At 32.5% G+C, this 17,774-nt stretch overlaps 4 protein-coding genes across 4 annotated transcripts; all 4 read right to left on the bottom strand.

Annotated features, from left to right (window-relative positions):
• Positions 1 to 1,567: 1,567 nt before the first annotated feature.
• LOC110604923 lies at positions 1,568 to 2,918 on the bottom strand. Its single transcript, XM_021743211.2, has 3 exons — positions 2,544 to 2,918; positions 2,121 to 2,459; positions 1,568 to 2,053 (listed from the first exon to the last, which is right to left on the bottom strand). The coding sequence occupies exons 1-3, from the start codon at positions 2,829 to 2,831 to the stop codon at positions 1,568 to 1,570; spliced, it is 1,113 nt and encodes a 370-aa protein (XP_021598903.1). The 5' UTR covers positions 2,832 to 2,918.
• A 1,269-nt stretch (positions 2,919 to 4,187) lies between these two features.
• On the bottom strand, positions 4,188 to 6,244 carry LOC110608576 (probable polyol transporter 3). The gene is made up of 2 exons (XM_021747841.2): positions 5,810 to 6,244; positions 4,188 to 5,722 (listed from the first exon to the last, which is right to left on the bottom strand). Exons 1-2 carry the CDS (start codon positions 5,913 to 5,915, stop codon positions 4,323 to 4,325), a joined length of 1,506 nt encoding a protein of 501 aa, XP_021603533.1. The 5' UTR covers positions 5,916 to 6,244; the 3' UTR covers positions 4,188 to 4,322.
• A 6,285-nt stretch (positions 6,245 to 12,529) lies between these two features.
• Positions 12,530 to 14,094, bottom strand: LOC122723140 (probable methylthioribulose-1-phosphate dehydratase). The gene is made up of 2 exons (XM_043954411.1): positions 14,001 to 14,094; positions 12,530 to 13,327 (listed from the first exon to the last, which is right to left on the bottom strand). The coding sequence occupies exon 2, from the start codon at positions 13,218 to 13,220 to the stop codon at positions 12,750 to 12,752; it is 471 nt and encodes a 156-aa protein (XP_043810346.1). The 5' UTR covers positions 13,221 to 13,327; positions 14,001 to 14,094; the 3' UTR covers positions 12,530 to 12,749.
• Positions 14,095 to 14,305: 211 nt separating this feature from the next.
• LOC110610080 (transcription repressor OFP7) lies at positions 14,306 to 15,497 on the bottom strand. Its single transcript, XM_021749951.2, has one exon. It carries the CDS (start codon positions 15,455 to 15,457, stop codon positions 14,363 to 14,365), a length of 1,095 nt encoding a protein of 364 aa, XP_021605643.1. The 5' UTR covers positions 15,458 to 15,497; the 3' UTR covers positions 14,306 to 14,362.
• Between the last annotated feature and the right edge of the window lie 2,277 nt (positions 15,498 to 17,774).

The raw sequence follows: 17,774 nt of genomic DNA, 5'->3' as shown, positions 1-17,774 counted from the left end.
TCCTGCTGCACTATCTTTGAGAAAGGAGACGAGGTGGGCAAAGAGGTTTGGCTCTGATCTTTCTTACCTAGCTCGGCTAAGAGTTGCTCTTTCAACCTTTTCAGCTTTTGGTTCATTTTCTCGTCTTCCGGGCCGGATCCTTTGCCCCAGCTATATTCTTCCTCCTCTGTTTCAGTTCTTGTTTCTCTGGTTGTTCCGGCAGAATAGTTGTCCGCCTCCTCATTTTCTATCAACTCTCTTGCCCTTCTCCCATGGATTCGGGCCTCCGGTTCTTCCTCTTCCCCGGTATCGTGGCTGTTAGGTTGAAGGCGGTCAGAGGTAGGTCGGGGTTCATTGGTTCTGGGTTCCTCCACTACTGGGAGTGCACTTACTGGGGTGCTAAGGCCCCTCTGTTGCATTATCTGCCCCAACCAGTGAGCAGTAGTCTGTAGCTGGAGAGCCATAGTTTGAATGTCCTGGTTAGACAGAGTCATGGTGGGAGTATTCCCTACCAAGCTTGGCGAGGGATTAAGAGGAATAGGCGTTTGGTTATTCAACGTTGTAGGGCTAGAGAAGGAGAACTGCTGCCCATCTTGGGCGGAGCTCAGGTCATTTGGAATGTTAAGGTTACTTTCTTGGTGGTTTGCCATCGTGGATCTCAGTGGGTTTTGAAAGTGAAAACTCTGGTGATGAAAAGATCTCCTTCGTTTCCCACAGACGGCGTCAATTGATGATCTGAGATCCAATAGAATAGGGTTTTACAAGGGTTTTGGTATTGAAAAATAAAACTTAAACTTTCTGGGGGGGTTCCCCCCCTTTTATCCATTTCACTATGCTTGCTGATGACGTGTAAAGGCCTTTCCATGATTGGGACACGTGTCTCTGACATACAGATTCGGGTGTACGAGGGTATCAGCAGCCTGCTTCATGCGTAACGGTCTCTGATTCTCCTCGTGCGTACGTTCGAGCGGATCTGCTAGGTTGTCCTAGTATGGCTCTGGATATTGGGCTGGGCCGAGAGTCGGGCCGGACGCTGAGTCTGAGAGGAGAGGGCCTACTAGTCACGGACTGGGCCGTTCTAAGTGAAGAAGCTGAGTTGAGCCCGGCCTTGAAGGTGGCACGAACCAGACTTGTTTCGTGTAGCAGGTGTGTTGGCTTTTGCAAGATGGGCTTTTGGCTATGATCCAGGCCCTGGGCCAGGATGGAGAAATCCAGCGGTCATTAGATAGTTTTTTAATTAAAAAAATACTGTTATTATTTCATAATCTAATGTTTTGAAATTGAAATTAAAATCAAGTAATTGTGGTTCTTAATTAAAGAGGAGGAGAAACCTAAAGAATAAAGAACAAAAAAGATTTTTTTTTTTTTTTTTTTAAAGAAACATCAGGGCTTAGACCAAGTTGGTAATCAGATGATTCCTGATTTAATTATTTGACGGGTAAAAAATCGTCCAGTTTTTAGAAACACATAATTGCATGAAAAGGTATACGGAAAAAAAAAAAAAACTGTTGTTTGGTCCTCCAATTTTGCTATTATTTACACAACAAAATTTTATCCAAAACCCACAAAATGAATGCTATAGCATATGCTATTTCTTATAATTTTTAATGCCAGAAGGAGGAAGAAAATGCTCTGAACTCAAACCCCAAATATTGAAATCCACATCTTCAATCTTCCATTTCTCTTCCATCTCCCTCTTGTGATTTGCAGACCGTTCTCCATATCTAAAAACTGTGACACGAGTCTTACCACTATGTGCAATATTAACTCCATCTATGTACCGATAATCTTGCATTACAGATTCTGTGCTTGTCTCCCAGAACACATCATCGTCATCTTTGTTTCTCATTCCTAGGAGCCTCGAATCTTCAAATTGAATCAAAAGTCCTGATCTTTGGCTAAAGTATCCCCATATTGTATGGTGAATTATCTCATAGTTTGGTCCACTTTGTGCCTCACGAATTGCTGGGCTCGTCTCCAGCTTTAGTATAAAGCAGTCTTCATTGTTTATAATTTTCTCTCCAATGCACGTTGCATCTATGAATAAGTTTGCTGTGGATCTTGGGTCCAAACCCTGTCATCATTTCATGTTACACCATAGTTTTTTATGATCTATTAAAATATTCATAATATAAATTTACCTGCAAAAATCTGCGGAGGGGTCTTGCGGGACCCGTAGAAATGGGAGCTTGTTGATTGGAAGAGAGCCTCCAAGAAATCTTGCCATTGCTTCCACAAATGACTTTGCAACCTGAAACAACAAGCTCCAGGATCCATAAATCAGGATCTTTCTGCCAGAGGACGAATCCACCAGCTTCTTCAGTGCGCTTTACGTTTTTGGATTGATCAACTTGATGAAATTCTGATGCATTAATTTTCACTTCCCCTGTTACGCACATGCTGTGCACTGCGTTTAATGCTGCTGGTCCTCCTGTTGCTGCTATGTACTGTTGAACAATATACTTGGCTGTCGAAGCTTGCTGGAATCAAATTTAACTTCTCTTTTATAATCTAAAATTAAATTACAAATGATATGAAGTTTGAATATTTGTTTGCTTGCTTACAATGGAACAATCTTTGACAGGCCTGTGAACAGAATGGCCTACTTGAACCTGGAGAGGGATAAGAGGAGATCCCACCATGTAAAGTAGGAATCGAAGCTCGTTGATGCGCCCTGCAATTACTGGCTGTGACCACTTATCTGATGTTTGAGCCTTCATCCATGTAAGCATGTTCTGCCAACGCAAGTTGGCATTGCTGCCCATGCTTGTGAACATTTCTTCTGGTATTGGGACCTCAAGAACCGTCTCAAGCCCATCATCATCGTCAATATTTGGACAAAGTTTCCTCATCTAAATCACATAAAACAACTTATTCTCCAAAGGGTTTGTGAAAATTTTGACAAAAAAGAAAATGCGGAAAAAGGAAAGATTGAGAGAGTAAAGAATTAAAGAAGTTGGGCATGAGAGAGAGAGAGAGAGAGAGAGAGAGAAGAGGAGAAAGGGAGGTTTAGAGTCAAAAGGCTAATTGCATGGTTTTGTCTTTCCTCGAGCCTACGGCTATGGATGGTATGGTTGGGAGAATTAGGAATGAGAGATTTTGTAAAGGTCGTCCTTGCTTGTAGCTGTGTTGTGGGCAGTTTTTTGAGTTTCTATTTTTGGTGTTGCAGCATTTCTTTAGAGGACTACGTCTAATCCATCAGCGTTTATCGATCTTCTCTAACCTTGTTCAATATTGATTCTTCTGAGCCCGGCCTGAGTCCAAACTTGATAATAACCAAATTTGGGCTGACTAAGGATAGGCCTCTAACTCAACTAAGTGTTTTTTAAAGTTAATTTTTTCAAATGAGCTAAATTTAGATTTTATTTTTAAATTTATTTATTAACTTAAATCTCTTTAAAACTCGCAATTTTATTTATTTATAGATTTATATACTTAATTTTAAAATTAAGTTTTACTTAATTTTAAAATTAAGTTTTTTAAATTAAATTTTATTAAAATTATAAATAAAAAACTTACTTAAAAATTATTTGATATTTAACTCAGTTTCACTCTTTTTATAAAATAAATTAAAATTAATTCTAATTATTTCGAGTTGAATTTTTTTTTTTAAAAAAAAAAGAGATGCAGGTTTAACCCATAAATCAAACTAGCTAACATATAATTTCTTTACTGGATAAAGTTTTTTATTCAAATTTTATTGCATGTTTTTTTTCTGGAAGGATTTTATTGCATGTTTAAACCCAATGTATTTTATCTATGTACTTTTCCATATCTCTTTAATTTTAATTATAAGTACTTTTTAAATCTTATGCTATTATGTTATCTGGCCTAGCTATTTATATTTATTTTATAATTTTTGGATCTGTGGATTTTATTTAAAAAATATATATAGTAGAATATTTTAGCAGAAGCTAAATTTTATTTTTTATATGATATTTATAAATTAATTGGGTGTATGTTGTGGGGAATCGGAGAAATTTTTGTAACCATGACTGACTTATTAGGCTAAAAAGGCAGGCATACCATGCAAAACATTGTCGTTTTGTTCAAGGATAATTTTCCTATGGGGATTGGGGAAGCATTTGAAAAAATTGATTTGGTCTTACCAATTTGGATAACCACATATGAAAACTAAAATTAGTTGCTTTATTCTTAAAACCAATCAATTATGAAAAAATTTTCATTCTTAGAATATAGTACTAATTAATTTCATTAAACTCCAGAGCAACACAAGCAAATTAGATAATCCACTGCCAAATTCTCCTATTACAACAGTACAGTTCTTTGCAAAATCATAGTCTATGTCTAATAATGATGCATATTGCCACATCTAGCATTTACTACACGCTGTTATTTCTGGGCTGGATTTCCACACTCTCATTTTTAGCCCAAACACCCTTGCTAAACAACGACTCCATCTCTTCCAAGGACCTTCCCTTGGTCTCTGGGAAAAGAAAATAGAAGAAAAGCCACCCAATCACAGCTACCCCACCAAACAAGAAGAAGGCTCCACCTATGGTAATTGCTTTATACAGTGAAATAAAACTCATAGAGATTATAGCATTCATAAGCCTGTTAACAGCTACGCCAATGCTATACCCTTGTGCTCTCAACTTCAAAGGGAATATCTCTGAGCTGTAGACCCATGTCACAGGTGCGAGACCAATGTTGAAGAAAGCTACAAACACATACGTAGAAATGATACTCATGCTTAGAGCCCACAGCAGTTTCCCTCCATTGTGGTACTCTACTATTGTCAAGCAAGATCCTAATACTGTTAGCGATGCTATGATTCCTGTTGTGCTTGTGAGCAATAGGCGTCTTCTCCCAACTCTGTCGATTAAAAATGTGGATATGAATATAAATGTAAACTTTGTCAGCCCTACCCCAACTGTTGCAAGCAAGAGTTTTTCCTTCCCTGTGATACCAGCTTTTTTGAAGATTCTTGGAGAATATAGCACAACTGCTTCGATCCCAACTGCGTGCTCGAAGAAATGGATTCCAATGGCAGCGATTAGTATCCATCGGACTGCTGGTGTTGGCCTTAACAACAGCTCTTTCCAGACACCTTCTCCATGAGTTTCCTTTGGAAGCTTGATATGATCATCTTTGCAATTCACATCTATTCCTGCTGCAACTTTTATGTCGCGGAAACGAGCTTCTGCTTCTTCCTTTGAGTTGGATACTAAGAGCAGGATTTTCTTGGCTTCCCCTAAACGTCCTTGCATGACTAGCCACCTTGGAGACTCTGGCATACGTGCGATGCCAATGCCTAAAATAACTGAAGGTACGGCTGCAAGTCCAAGCATCAATCTCCAGCCAATTTTCAGAGTTAACTTCCCGAAAGTTACGTTTGAAATATATCCGAGTAAGATTCCAATACTTATACCAAGCTCAGGCAGGGAGGTCAAGAAACCTCTTGATGATGGTGATGAAACCTCTGCAGAGTAAACAGGAGCAATCATAAGAGCAAAGCCTACACCGACTCCAGCGGTGCATCTTCCAGCCATTAGGACTGCATAATTTGGACCGTAACCCATTAGAATTGAGCCTATCATGAAAATAGCACAGGCTACAGCAATTGTGTATCGCCTTCCGATGTAATCGGAAGTTCTTCCGGCAAGGAGAGAACCCACGAGGGCACATATATTCAAGATTCCGGCAAGGATTTCCACTTGAGTATCATGGATTTTCAGGTCGTCTTTTATGAATATCATGGCTCCACTCATTACACCAGTGTCTACAAAAGAGAGACTAACACATAACAAATCCAAAAAGGACAATAACCAGCCAACATATCAAAAGATTGGGAACAAAAAGAACGTACCATAACCAAATATGATGGATATCATTGAAGCAACTATAGCACAAGCAACTGCATACTTGTTAAATTTTGGTTGGTTTTCTCCACCACATCCTTCAGTCGACGCCATGATAATTGTTTGTGCCTGTGGAAGTTATCGTTCGAAACTATTGAACTCCTTTATTTATGGATGAGATAACAGAAACACAGAGCTCACAACAGATAATCTAAAAAATCTACCACTCTTTTGGTACTCTCGACAAATGTTTCTTGCTCTCGAGTCCTATAATTTCTAACAGTTCAACCCACTCAATAATAATTACTTAACCCACCATATTTATAGTGATTTCTACTTAGGACTCTGCACAAATTTCTAAAACAAGACGGCTCGTGCCTATCACAATCCCAAAGCATCCAAAAAAAGAATTGCCAACTACAGCTCTTCCCTAGATGAAAATTGCTTATCTATACACGGTCGTTTATGTTCATATTGTCAAATTATAATACAAAACTTACTCTAATTAGGCAAGATTATACCTTCTTTAATATTCACTTTTTTGTTATTTTAATCAATAGCTTAATTTAAAACAATTTTGAAAGGTATTTGAAGTATTGATCAGTCAATGGGGAAAATATTTTATTAAAATGAAGATTGAAAATAACAGTGAAAAGGTAAAACAAAAAAGTACGATCTATATCTAGTGGGATTTATCCGTTTCTACTTTTTTTTAACCATTATTTAAAAATTAAATATTATTTGGAAAGGAAATTTCCTAACAAATATTCCTTCATAGGAAAAAAGAAAAGGAAATTGCATACCAAGTAGGGCAATCAATGTATCCCGTGTCTGTTGAAATTCTTACGGTCACCGACTCTTATGGATCTGCACACTTTGCAACCTAATCCAAATTACCAGTTGGGATTAGTTTCGATAGAATTGCCAAGTAATCCACCCATAGTCAAGCAAAGATTTCGCCTTCTAACGAGCTGATGACTCGTCATCTGTTTAATTTATGAGATTTTATTTCTTAATTCGTCTCTTAATTAACAATTAGCTATGTTGGTCTTTTTTGCTATATTACCTTTGTTTCCACTAATCATTATCATCATCCAATCATAAATGACCGATAAAATTAGTAATCCCGCCTACAAATGAAAAATATGTAAAACTCTAATTAATAAAATATATTTTAATTTATTTCATTATTTTCAATTTAAATTTTTAGTTGGGAAATTTATCAAAAAGTTGCGTAATAAATAAATAAAAAAAAAGAAATGAAACGTGCGATAAAAATGAAGGAAATAAGGAGCTAGCTAGCAATTTACACACAGAAAATGTGAAAGTCTTGCATGACTATGAGATGATGCAAAGGATGAGCAAACGCACTGAAGAAGAGAAGGATGGAGGAGGAGAGGCACTTTTTGCAGTGAGCAGTGGGATAGTGGAGTGTCCCCTCGATTTTTTATTATCATCCAATATTGACCTAAAAAGTTCGAGGCAAAAAGTGAAGATTAAAAATATATGCGAGGGATTGGTCAAGCACGTCTTCTCAGGAATTTATAAAAACAAAAAAAACCAATTCTGACGAACACCCCTAAACCTACAGGCCCATACTTCACATGGATGCCATATCTGAGGTAGGCACTACCAACGATTTGACAAGGGGAACGCGCGCGCCCATTCAAAACTTATTGAAATAACACTTTTCTAATTACATTAAATTAAATAAACTTTTTAAAAAATAATCTATAATTAAAAATTTAATAAATTTTAATTATAAGAACAATAATAAAATTTAGCCCCTTTCTTCAATAATATTTAATAACTTTCTGTTTGGCCTTCTTATTAATACTATACTCTTAATCAATAAAATTAAAAAATATTATATTATTAATTAATTATTAAAACACATTGAAATTGAGTCAAATAAAAAAATAACTATTAATTCACTTACTCATTTTATTGACATATTTTGATATATTTCAATTTAAATATTAAAAAAATAAAGTAACTTTATCACATAATACTCAATTTATCGTAGAATTTTCCTCTAAGCAGAATTCAAAATGGACACTCAATGTGTGAGAATCGAAGGTGATAACTGACAACAAAAATGATCGTGGATATCTAAACTACCAGATTTAATTCGATCCAAAGAGGAAAGACGGTGTTAATTGATTCAAATTCATCATTTTTGACCAATTATTTTCGGGTCTAAACCAAACTTTAATCGAGTCTGCCTACAATCAATATTAAACTAATAAAACACAATATTGAAAACATTATAAATATTTAGTATTCATATGTTCAATATATATAAAGTTTAAGACATTGATTAAAAATGCATAATTATAAAAACAAAATATAAAATATTAATTCAAGCTTCTCAACCACAATTGGATGCAAAAGTAAGAATTCACTACGATTTACGATAATTTAAGCTTCATCATTGGATATATTACTACTAAAGAAGCGGTTACAAATTTCAAAAAAAAAAAAAAATTTTTTTATGGGCTGTAAAATAAATTCGGTAGGATATCTAATAAAAAAAAATTAAAAAATATGAGCCGCGACCTACCGATTTTTTTTCTTATTTTTTATTATTTTAAAATTATTATTATTTTTTATTTAAATTTCAATAATATAAATAAACTATTATAATTCTATTTAATTATATATTTTTTAAGAAATCTTTTTAAATATTTTTAAATATTTAATAAATTTTAATATATTTAAATAAATAAAATTAATAAATTTTTTTAATATATTTAAATAAATATAATAAAAAAATATATTTTTAATATATATAAAAAATTAAAATAGATAAAAATTATAAAATGAAAAAAATACAATGTATCCAAATAGTCTGCAAGCATATGATTGCCACCGCACAACACCAAATCAAAGTCCAAACCAAACTCCAACCCAAACTCAATTTTCCTTCTTCCTCTGTGGCCCCACCAATTTTAAATTGCATTCTTTTTTTTTTTGTTTTAACCATATTTTTTAGCAATTAAAGATTTTTAAGAAGGTATTACACGGAAAAGAAGGGACAATGGACTCGTTTCTAAAATCTCTGGATCGAGTAGTATATCTCTTGACTAACCAAGTTAGGAAACTTAGACGTTAGCTTCTTTTTTTTTCTTTTTTTTTTTCTCTTAACCTATATATATATATAGGTTATGGATATAATGGATAACAATTTTGTTATCTGATTAAAAATTTAATAATATTTTATTATGCAATTAGCCTACAATTTTTTAAAGAATTATATAATTTCACTGTTAATTTATAACTTGTGCAAGATTACTGTTATGCATATATAGAAAAAGTTATTATTATTATAATTAATTAAATATCTCTCTCTTTTGTCTAAAAGTACTCTATCAATATTTGATTTTCAACGTTAAGTTATCGGAATATGAAAACTATTTATCAGCTTTCACAAACCTTTCACCGAAATACTTATACGGCAGACAATTGATCAGCTAAAATGTTCATTTTGACAAATAAAATAAAATAAAGGTCAAATTGAGCATTAAAGTTTAGAAAATGAAAATAACGTGCAAAATTCAAACTAAAAACTATAGCAAATCGTATATTTTATAATTATAAATACAAATAAATAAATATAAAATGTGAATAAAGTATATTTGATTAGATTCATCTTGCCTGATTCAAGATAAATACAAGAATTTACCATTGAATTCTTACAAAATTAATTTATACATTTTAGAAGTAATAATATGATCAAATTTTGAAGAAAAATAAACGCAAAATTCTAAATTTGTGAGAAATTATACCTAATTCAACAATTAAAAAAAAATTGCATTCAAAATGAAAGATTAATTAAGGACTTTTATTTCTCAAATAATTCACCATGTGCACAAGATTTGAAATGCATGATCAAGCAAAAGTAAATTTTTTTTAAAAAATGTCAACATAGCTTTCGTAATCTTTTAGTCCTGAAGTGAATGATATACGTTCGATTAAATTAGAAAAAACAAATGCGCATGCAAAAGTTAAAAATATCTCATCGAAGAAGAAGAAGAAAGAAAGAATTACCTTCCCAGCTCGAATGCGTATTAAAACTCCGAGTGTACTGAAGAAGCAGAGCGTCTCTCTCCAGATTTCTGCTGTAGTGCGTGGCGATGGATAGCGTGGAAGAAAAATCCAGGTTCCACCGCCATTAGAGAAGTTTCCTGCTTGGTGCTCGCATCGCAGATTTTAGAGATTAGTGTTTTTGGCGTTTGGCCATGTGGTTGTGAGGAAGTGCACAGGTGTAGACTGCCTGTACATAGAGTTTGCATGTTGAAGCAAAATGTTCAAGTGTTATGCAGACTATTGACTTCATTTAGAAGCATAACGTACTATTACCGGACGTTAGCAATCACAGCTCGCATGCATCATAAGATGTATGATCATTGATCAGCAAGATGCTTCTCTAAATTTTATCCATATCAACTAAAAACACGTGATTTTATTTGTATTAGCTCTTTTCAGTTCTTTTTCATTTAAAATAAACAAATATTATCAAAACTAATTTTAAAAATATGTTTTTTCATAATATTTTCATGTATAAACAATATAATTTTCTGTTTCAAGATAAAATAAAATGATAATTTTATGTCCAATGCTTTTTTTTTTTTTTTAAATCAATGGGCAGAGTGCTCATTGATCTTTGGCAAAATCTTAAACTTAATTTTGAAGAACAATATATGGTTGCTGATTTTTACGTGCGATCTGAAATAAACTTCGATAAAAAAAACAAATCTCAAATAAACTTTAACAAAATCACTTGAAAGACGGTAGACGAAATAAAGAAAACAACAAACAAACAAGACATCATGCCAGTACAAAAGACGACACCAAATACTGCACAAACAAAGATAAATATGAAGATACAAGGAAAGAGAGGATGAAAATCAGTTGGGGTTTGTGGCTGATATGACCAAAGAACGCAGTGGCCAAAGGTACCATAGTCATTCTGAAAATTTATAAATTATGTTCGTCTATTTAGATAATTTTTTTTAAATATAAAAAATTAATAATTTGATCTTATTTTAAAATTATTGAATTAAAATATTTAATATTTTATAAATTTATTTTTTTTATTTTTAAAATTTTTATTTATTAAATAATATATTAAATTTTTTTATTATAATTTATTCGATATTTAAAATTTACTGATTCGATTAATTTAAATTTACGCCGATCAGCATCATTAAACTGAACTCTTCAGTATTTAAATTAAAAATTCTAATTAAAATATAAAATAAATAAAAAATAAAAATAATTTGTCACTTTAAATATTTACTTTATTTAATTTATATAATTTAAATAATATTTATTATTCTATTTAGTTCCTTTCCTTCTTTACTATTTTTTAATCCAAAAATTTTGATTTTAATTTTTTAAATTCTAAACTCTCAGTTCAATTAAAAATAAGTTAATTCACTCATTATTTATCTTAATTTTATATATTATTTTTATTGTTAAGAACTAATATTTTTTTAGTATATCTCACTTAGTTATTAATTTATTTATATAATTGAAATTATATGTTTGATTATTTAAATTTAGAGAAAATAAATTTTAAATTTTTTAAAAAATATTTTATGAGTAATATTATATTATTTAAATTTATTAAAGACAAAATTTAAATCTAAAAAATATGAGTTTATTAGGTAATAAATTATATTATTAAAGCTAAAATATTAAATTTTCTCCTAAATTATAACATATAGGTAAAAAATATCAGATCTAAATTTATCTCTGAATTATCATTAAAATATAAATAAATTTATCCTTCATTTAAATTTAAAAAAGTTACACTATTTATGTTAATTGGCTTTTGATATTCGATAGTAAACTTAAATAAAAAAATTAATATTTTTTTTTATCTCCATTGTATAATCAAGATGAATTTGAATTTTTTAACTTAAATTTATGTATTCAACACTGATAAAATTATATATAGAATCCACTCTAATTAATATTTATAATAAAATTATTATAAATATAATGAGTATGTATAATAAATTTTCATGGACAATGGGTTAGAGAGGTGACAAAGAAAGAAACTAATTTCTAACGTTATTGAATTAGAATCTACCACAGTATAAATAAACTAATTGCAAGTCTTAAACTCTGTACTACTGACTAAACCTCCCTCATGATATGCTGACGATTGAGGTTAAATTGAGAACTGAAATTTGAAAATGGGCATGGCTTCTGTAATAACAGTAATTTGTTTGGCGCCTTTAACGGAGGAAAACGATAGTGAATGCAGGGCAGGCAGGGGATTGGGATTTGGGACAGAGTGTGTGATGGATGCGAGTGTCTACTGGCTAAAACAGACACGATCAAACAGTGGAAGAATCAGCAAGCCAAGAGATCCTCATGAACACATCTAAATCTAATCCCATCAACTGACAAAAGCTGTCCAATTCTTGGAAATAAATAACCCCAGTTTCAGTTTTTTTTTAAGCTGGCCCAAAAGAATCTCTGAATTATTACTACCTGCACTCTATTTCCTTTCTTTCGTCTTTTCTAAACTTCGAGGAGAGCAACCCAGAGTCTGGGACTTTTGGCGTGGCGTTTACGGTACCTGACCCACCCCATTAATTCTTTGTTTTAAATTTCTTCTTACATACATGTTAATTAAATTATACTTATAACATGGAAAGTACAAAATTGAAGTTAAGACATTATATTACATAATATTTTCAAATAGAATTAAAAAGTTATGAATTCCTTGGACAAAAGACAGAAGCATGTAGGCAATTAATAGGGGAATGTTGTGAGAAGAGGAGGCAGTGCTAGAAATGAGAATGATTATTATCATTGTGAAGCAAAAGGATCATATTTGGATAAGTAAATCCATGTGCCTCCACAGCCACACCTCCATATTTCGACATCTTTTATTTCTTTTTTCTTCTTTCTTGGTCAATATATTCATTCTTATATGTCCTCCTCAATCACCATCAGGGGCGGAGGGACGGTACGGCAAGGGGGGCACGTGCCGTACCGGCGACCGGAAAATGCTTTGAAGGGGGATGAAGGTGCCGCAGCGGCGCAGCCGGTGGTGCCGCAGCAGTGCAGTTGCAGCGTCCCCCAGTGGTGCCGCGCAGTAATCCGACAACACATGTAAACAGATGAACAGAGGAGCTCAATTTTGGGAATAGCATAGCAACGACAATATTTACCAGAAGGGGACATTAAGATAAGCTGTTGAGGCTTAGGGATGGAATCATCGTGGACCTTGATGGTGATGCTTCCACCTGTCCCAGAGACCCATCCAAGGTTGTAGAACTGGCGGCAGAGATCAGCGATTAACACCCTCGTGTCCTTCACAGCAATACTCTCCAAATAAGCTTGAGAAGTCACCTTGCCTCCTCCGTTCACCGCTGCTGGAGCTGCCGCAGTCGCCATTGCCTGCTTTTTCGAGGGAGAGCAAATTGAGAATTTCTTTTAGCTGGAAAAGTGAAATCTTTTTTCTATTGCTGTTGTAACAGAAGACGGTGGCAGCGCATTTCATTCTGTCAAAAGAGAGAAATAATAAGGTCACTGCACGTTCACCGAATTTTGGGTTTTAATTGGGCCACGTCATGTCTCACGTGATTATGTGGTTCATTATTGACTCTGTTTAGGGATTTAATTAGTGTAATAATTAATACAAAAAATAAAGTTGTGTAAAATCAGCCTTATTAAATGGACTCCAATTTGTACGTTACAAAGATTAGGACAATATTATACATATGAATTTACTTGAAGTTATTTATATAAATAATTAATTTCATATAAAATATATATTTTATAATAATATTTATCAATTATTTTATATTTTTATTTAAAAAATAAATTTTAAATTTTTTAAAAACTAAAAATTATTAATGAAAAATGTATTTTTATGTAAATTATTAATTAAAATATATAAAATTAAATAAATTTAGTATATTCAGTTTATAATAATTGAATTTTTGACGGGTTGAATAATTTGTAATAAATTTCAATTAAATTTATAATAAATTTCAATTAAATTTAAAATGAATTCTGAGTATGGATTATATTAATCAAATTCAAATAGAGTGATTTTTCTGATACTTCATGAATGTACTTATTCATATTTTAGTACTGAAAATATTCACTATTTCAATTTTTTATATATTAGGCAGGGACGGAGGGAGGGTACGGTAAGGGCACGTGACGTACCTGCGACCGAAAAATATTTTGAAGGGGGATGAAGGTGCCGCAGCGGCGCAGCCGGTGGTGCCCTACCAAAGGGAAGTTCCTGGCTCCGCCACTGATCACCATGTCCTGTAAAGTGCCTACTTCTTCATTAAATTCTCCATTCCTTCCTGCTCATGCTCATTCGAAAAATGGCGCTTCTCTCTTTTGAATGATTTTGGGATTTTATAAAATTAAGGAAAGAGTTTGTTTAAGTTTAATTTCACTTGTAAACCCTAAAATAAATGTCAAATTTTTGAAGTAATTAATAAGGAGGAAGGACATGCATGAATGGTCTAATATCTCTTTATTATAATTTGATTTGCTACATATTAGAATTAGCTAATTCAAAGAGCTCTCGAAACTCCATTGCTAATAGAACTTTTACAGATCAGATCCACCCAAATCTCGGAGAAAGCCTCAACAATAATCCCATGATATTGCCTAGAGTTTAAAGACAAGAAACACTGCAAGAGTTGCTCCAAATCATTCACTTCGAACATCTGCTTCTCCACTATCATCTCCATCATTGATCTCTTGAAGTCCTCGTGTGGATTCTCTGATTTCTTCACTACTGCAAAGCTCTCCCTCACCTTCCCCTCTAGTGTGCACGGTATTAGCCACTGAAACCTCGACAACCTGGCTGGAGATGATTGTGACTCATCGCAACTCTTTCTCCCACTCTTGTTAACATATCGTTTTGCTTTCTTAATAACCTTCTTCTTGCGATGATTGATCCTGTTAAAGGGTGATTCACGTATGCTTTTCAAATGGAAATTTAACTCCGGAAAAGGATAATCAATGGAGAAGCTTCTGGTTGATGAAACTAATGTTTCTATTTCCCCTTTGTCCATGTCATCCTCTTCATTGTCATCATCGTTGTCTAAACCTTCACTGCCGGGCAGTCCGTTATCAGCCGAGGAACTGCTGGTGCGGAATCTTGGTGTTGTTTTCTTCTTCTTTCTAATCCGTCTTCTTTTTCTTTCGGTGTTGAGAGGAGGAGGTGGAGGAAGAAAAATGTTATCGGTTTTAAAGTCATCAGAAACCAAAGAGTTATAAATCTTGCGACGAGGAGTTTCGCCGTACATTTTAGCAACAACATGCCACTTCTCTTCTCTTTCCCAGTGAAACTCAGGCGGAGGAGGAGAAGGTGGTGGTGGTGATTTCTTGTGTTTGGTCTCAGAGAGATAATATTTAGTCGTGGTTCTTGACCTGAAGCCGCAGGTGATTGAAGCCAAGGCAGATGACATGTGACGCTTGATGGAGGAAGAAGGATGAGGCTTGGACGGAGGAGGAACAGATGGTGGGAGATGGAGTTTGACCGGAGAGAATCTAAGAAATGAAGGAACAGGATTGGACGGGAAAGTAGAAGGGTCCTTGAGGCGGCAAGAGCTGAAGGATGTGAGCACTCGAGAGAATTTGAGCTTGAGACGTTTCGCCATTTTTGCTACCTTGGATTTGTCTGCAATAGCTATGCATAAAACTGTTCTGAGCAAGGCAGGACATTTTTATATGTAGTGCATGTGATTAACTCTTTAAATTTTTCCTTACTGTAGGAGAATTCTAGCCAATTCTAATATTCTATATAGTTTAATTTGAAAAATAAATTTAAAAATATTTTAATAGTGATTTATAATTAATTATAAAGTAAATAAATAGACACAAATGGCTGAGACCAGACCGTAATGAACTGTAAAATCACTGAATCTATTTAGACTCTAGCAGTAAGCTAGAAAAGGCACCATGTATTAAAATTAAAAATAGTAAAAAAGGAAACCAAAGGCAGCTCTTGTCATCTCGATTTTCTGCCATTGTATCGATAATAGAGAAAGAAGAGAAGAGAGAAAAAGGTCAATCCGAAGAAGCTCTCTGCTGGGGATCCAAGGCAACAAAATGATCTTTGCTTGCAGTAGGAGCCTATCTTTCCTTTTTATAGATTACTTGATCATTGATCAACAACGTCAAGAAAAGCTTCTTTCTTTTACACGCCTCATGGGGCAATTGGCAATCGGTGCTTGACGTGCGTCCCTAGCGAGCTTTAATGAATGTACACACACTACTACAAAAGTTATATTGTATACTTTAATTATATTTATTGATAATAACAACCGTTTTGAGAACTGCACATTTATTTCTATTCTTAATTATAAGATAATGATTTATTTTTTTTATAATTTTTGTTTAATTATAAATTTTTTATTAATTTTTTAATTATATCTATTTTAAATATATTAAAATTTATTAAATATTAAAATAGTTTATTAAAAATAAGACAATTAAATAAAATTATAATAATTAATTCATATATTATTATAATTTTAAAATAACTAAAAAATAAAAAATAAATAAAATTTAGGTGATGGAAGGGTATTTATTATAGCGCAATAAATAAAAAATATTTAAAATTATAATTTTATTAAATATAAAATAATATTTTTATTAAAGTATATTGTTATATATAATAAAAAAATTATTTTTTATAATAATTTTAAATTTCTGTGATATTGTTATTTTAATAATATTAAAACAATAATTTTATAACTGTTACTAAAATATTATTTTCTAAATTTTAGAATATAGTATTAGTATCTATTCAATTCATAATAAATTACATATTATTTAAAATTATTATAAGACCTATTTGATATTATAATATAGTCATTTTTATAGTAATTGAATATATACCTAAATGGATATAAGAATTTTTCTTCAATCAGGTTCTTACCTTAACCTACAGTAAGTTTTTAATTTTAAAGGTTAATCAACATCCTAATGATCTATGTTGTGTTTTTTCCATATAAAAAAGCTGTCATTTTTATTGCAATTACAATAAAATTGTCCTTAAAATTTTAATAAATTTTGATTCAGTTACCATTTTGCAGCTATTTAATTTTTCTTTAATTTTTTAAAATACAATCTCTATTATTTTAGATTTTACTCATAAATTTAATTATTCTAAAAAATTAGATTCTGATTAAACTCAATTTTTTTAAAGCAGTATGTTATAAGCCTTTATTATATTTGGCCCAGAAATATTCAATATGAGCTGATGTGACCAGGGGTGGAGGGAAGTTACGGCAAGGGTACGTGCTGTACCGACAACTGGAATGAAGGGATGAAGGTGCCGCAGCGGTGCAGTCAATATTCTACCAAAAGGAAAGCTCCTGGCTCCGCCACTGGATGTGACAATATTAGTCCGGAGCCCTCTGTTATCAAATGTTTAAGCTTCTTAACTAAACATACTATTACATTTTATTTAATTAATATGTCTGACTTTTTAAACATATTAAAGTTTAAAACAAGTATTATTTTAAGTTCACAATTTAATGTACCAACCAACACAATTTTTAAAAAAAAATTAACGCAATAAACTAATGTAACAACGTTAAGATAGTGCTTTAACCTAAAAATTGAACTTTAATAATTTCAAGTTTTTACATATGAAAATGGTTCAGATGAAATTCAATACAATTGAATTTTTCTAACATATCCTTTATAAAAAGAAATCTTTCATTTTAACTATTTTTAATAATACAATTCATTCTAATTTTATTATAATAAATTTGCTTAAAATATTTAAATTAGATTATTTTGATAAATTGATTCGGGCTGTTTACTCGTTTTCTTAGTCCATTTCCGCATGGGTTTATCTTCGATGTGAAAGTTGTGAATTGAGCTTTCTGAACAGAACAGTGAATTATAAGAAGCCCAGCCCGTCATCAAAACGTCACCGTTTCAATCACCGTTACTCCGGCCGCC

This window comes from Manihot esculenta, chromosome 2, assembly GCF_001659605.2.
Source record: "Manihot esculenta cultivar AM560-2 chromosome 2, M.esculenta_v8, whole genome shotgun sequence".
Classification (NCBI taxonomy): Eukaryota; Viridiplantae; Streptophyta; class Magnoliopsida; order Malpighiales; family Euphorbiaceae; genus Manihot; species Manihot esculenta.
The sequence above is the reverse complement of the archived record's forward strand: the minus strand, read 5'-3'. Positions and strand labels throughout refer to the sequence as shown.

Coding starts and splice junctions, on each gene's coding strand:
- LOC110604923 (XM_021743211.2), bottom strand. CDS start 2,831: ATGAGGAAACTTTGTCCAAATATTGACGATGATGATGGGCTTGAGACG. Junction 2,460..2,543: donor CTGTCAAAGATTGTTCCATT/GTAAGCAAGCAA, acceptor ATTTGATTCCAG/CAAGCTTCGACAGCCAAGTA. Junction 2,054..2,120: donor CCCTCCGCAGATTTTTGCAG/GTAAATTTATAT, acceptor AAATGATGACAG/GGTTTGGACCCAAGATCCAC.
- LOC110608576 (XM_021747841.2), bottom strand. CDS start 5,915: ATGGCGTCGACTGAAGGATGTGGTGGAGAAAACCAACCAAAATTTAAC. Junction 5,723..5,809: donor ATCCATCATATTTGGTTATG/GTACGTTCTTTT, acceptor TCTCTTTTGTAG/ACACTGGTGTAATGAGTGGA.
- LOC122723140 (XM_043954411.1), bottom strand. CDS start 13,220: ATGGCGACTGCGGCAGCTCCAGCAGCGGTGAACGGAGGAGGCAAGGTG.
- LOC110610080 (XM_021749951.2), bottom strand. CDS start 15,457: ATGGCGAAACGTCTCAAGCTCAAATTCTCTCGAGTGCTCACATCCTTC.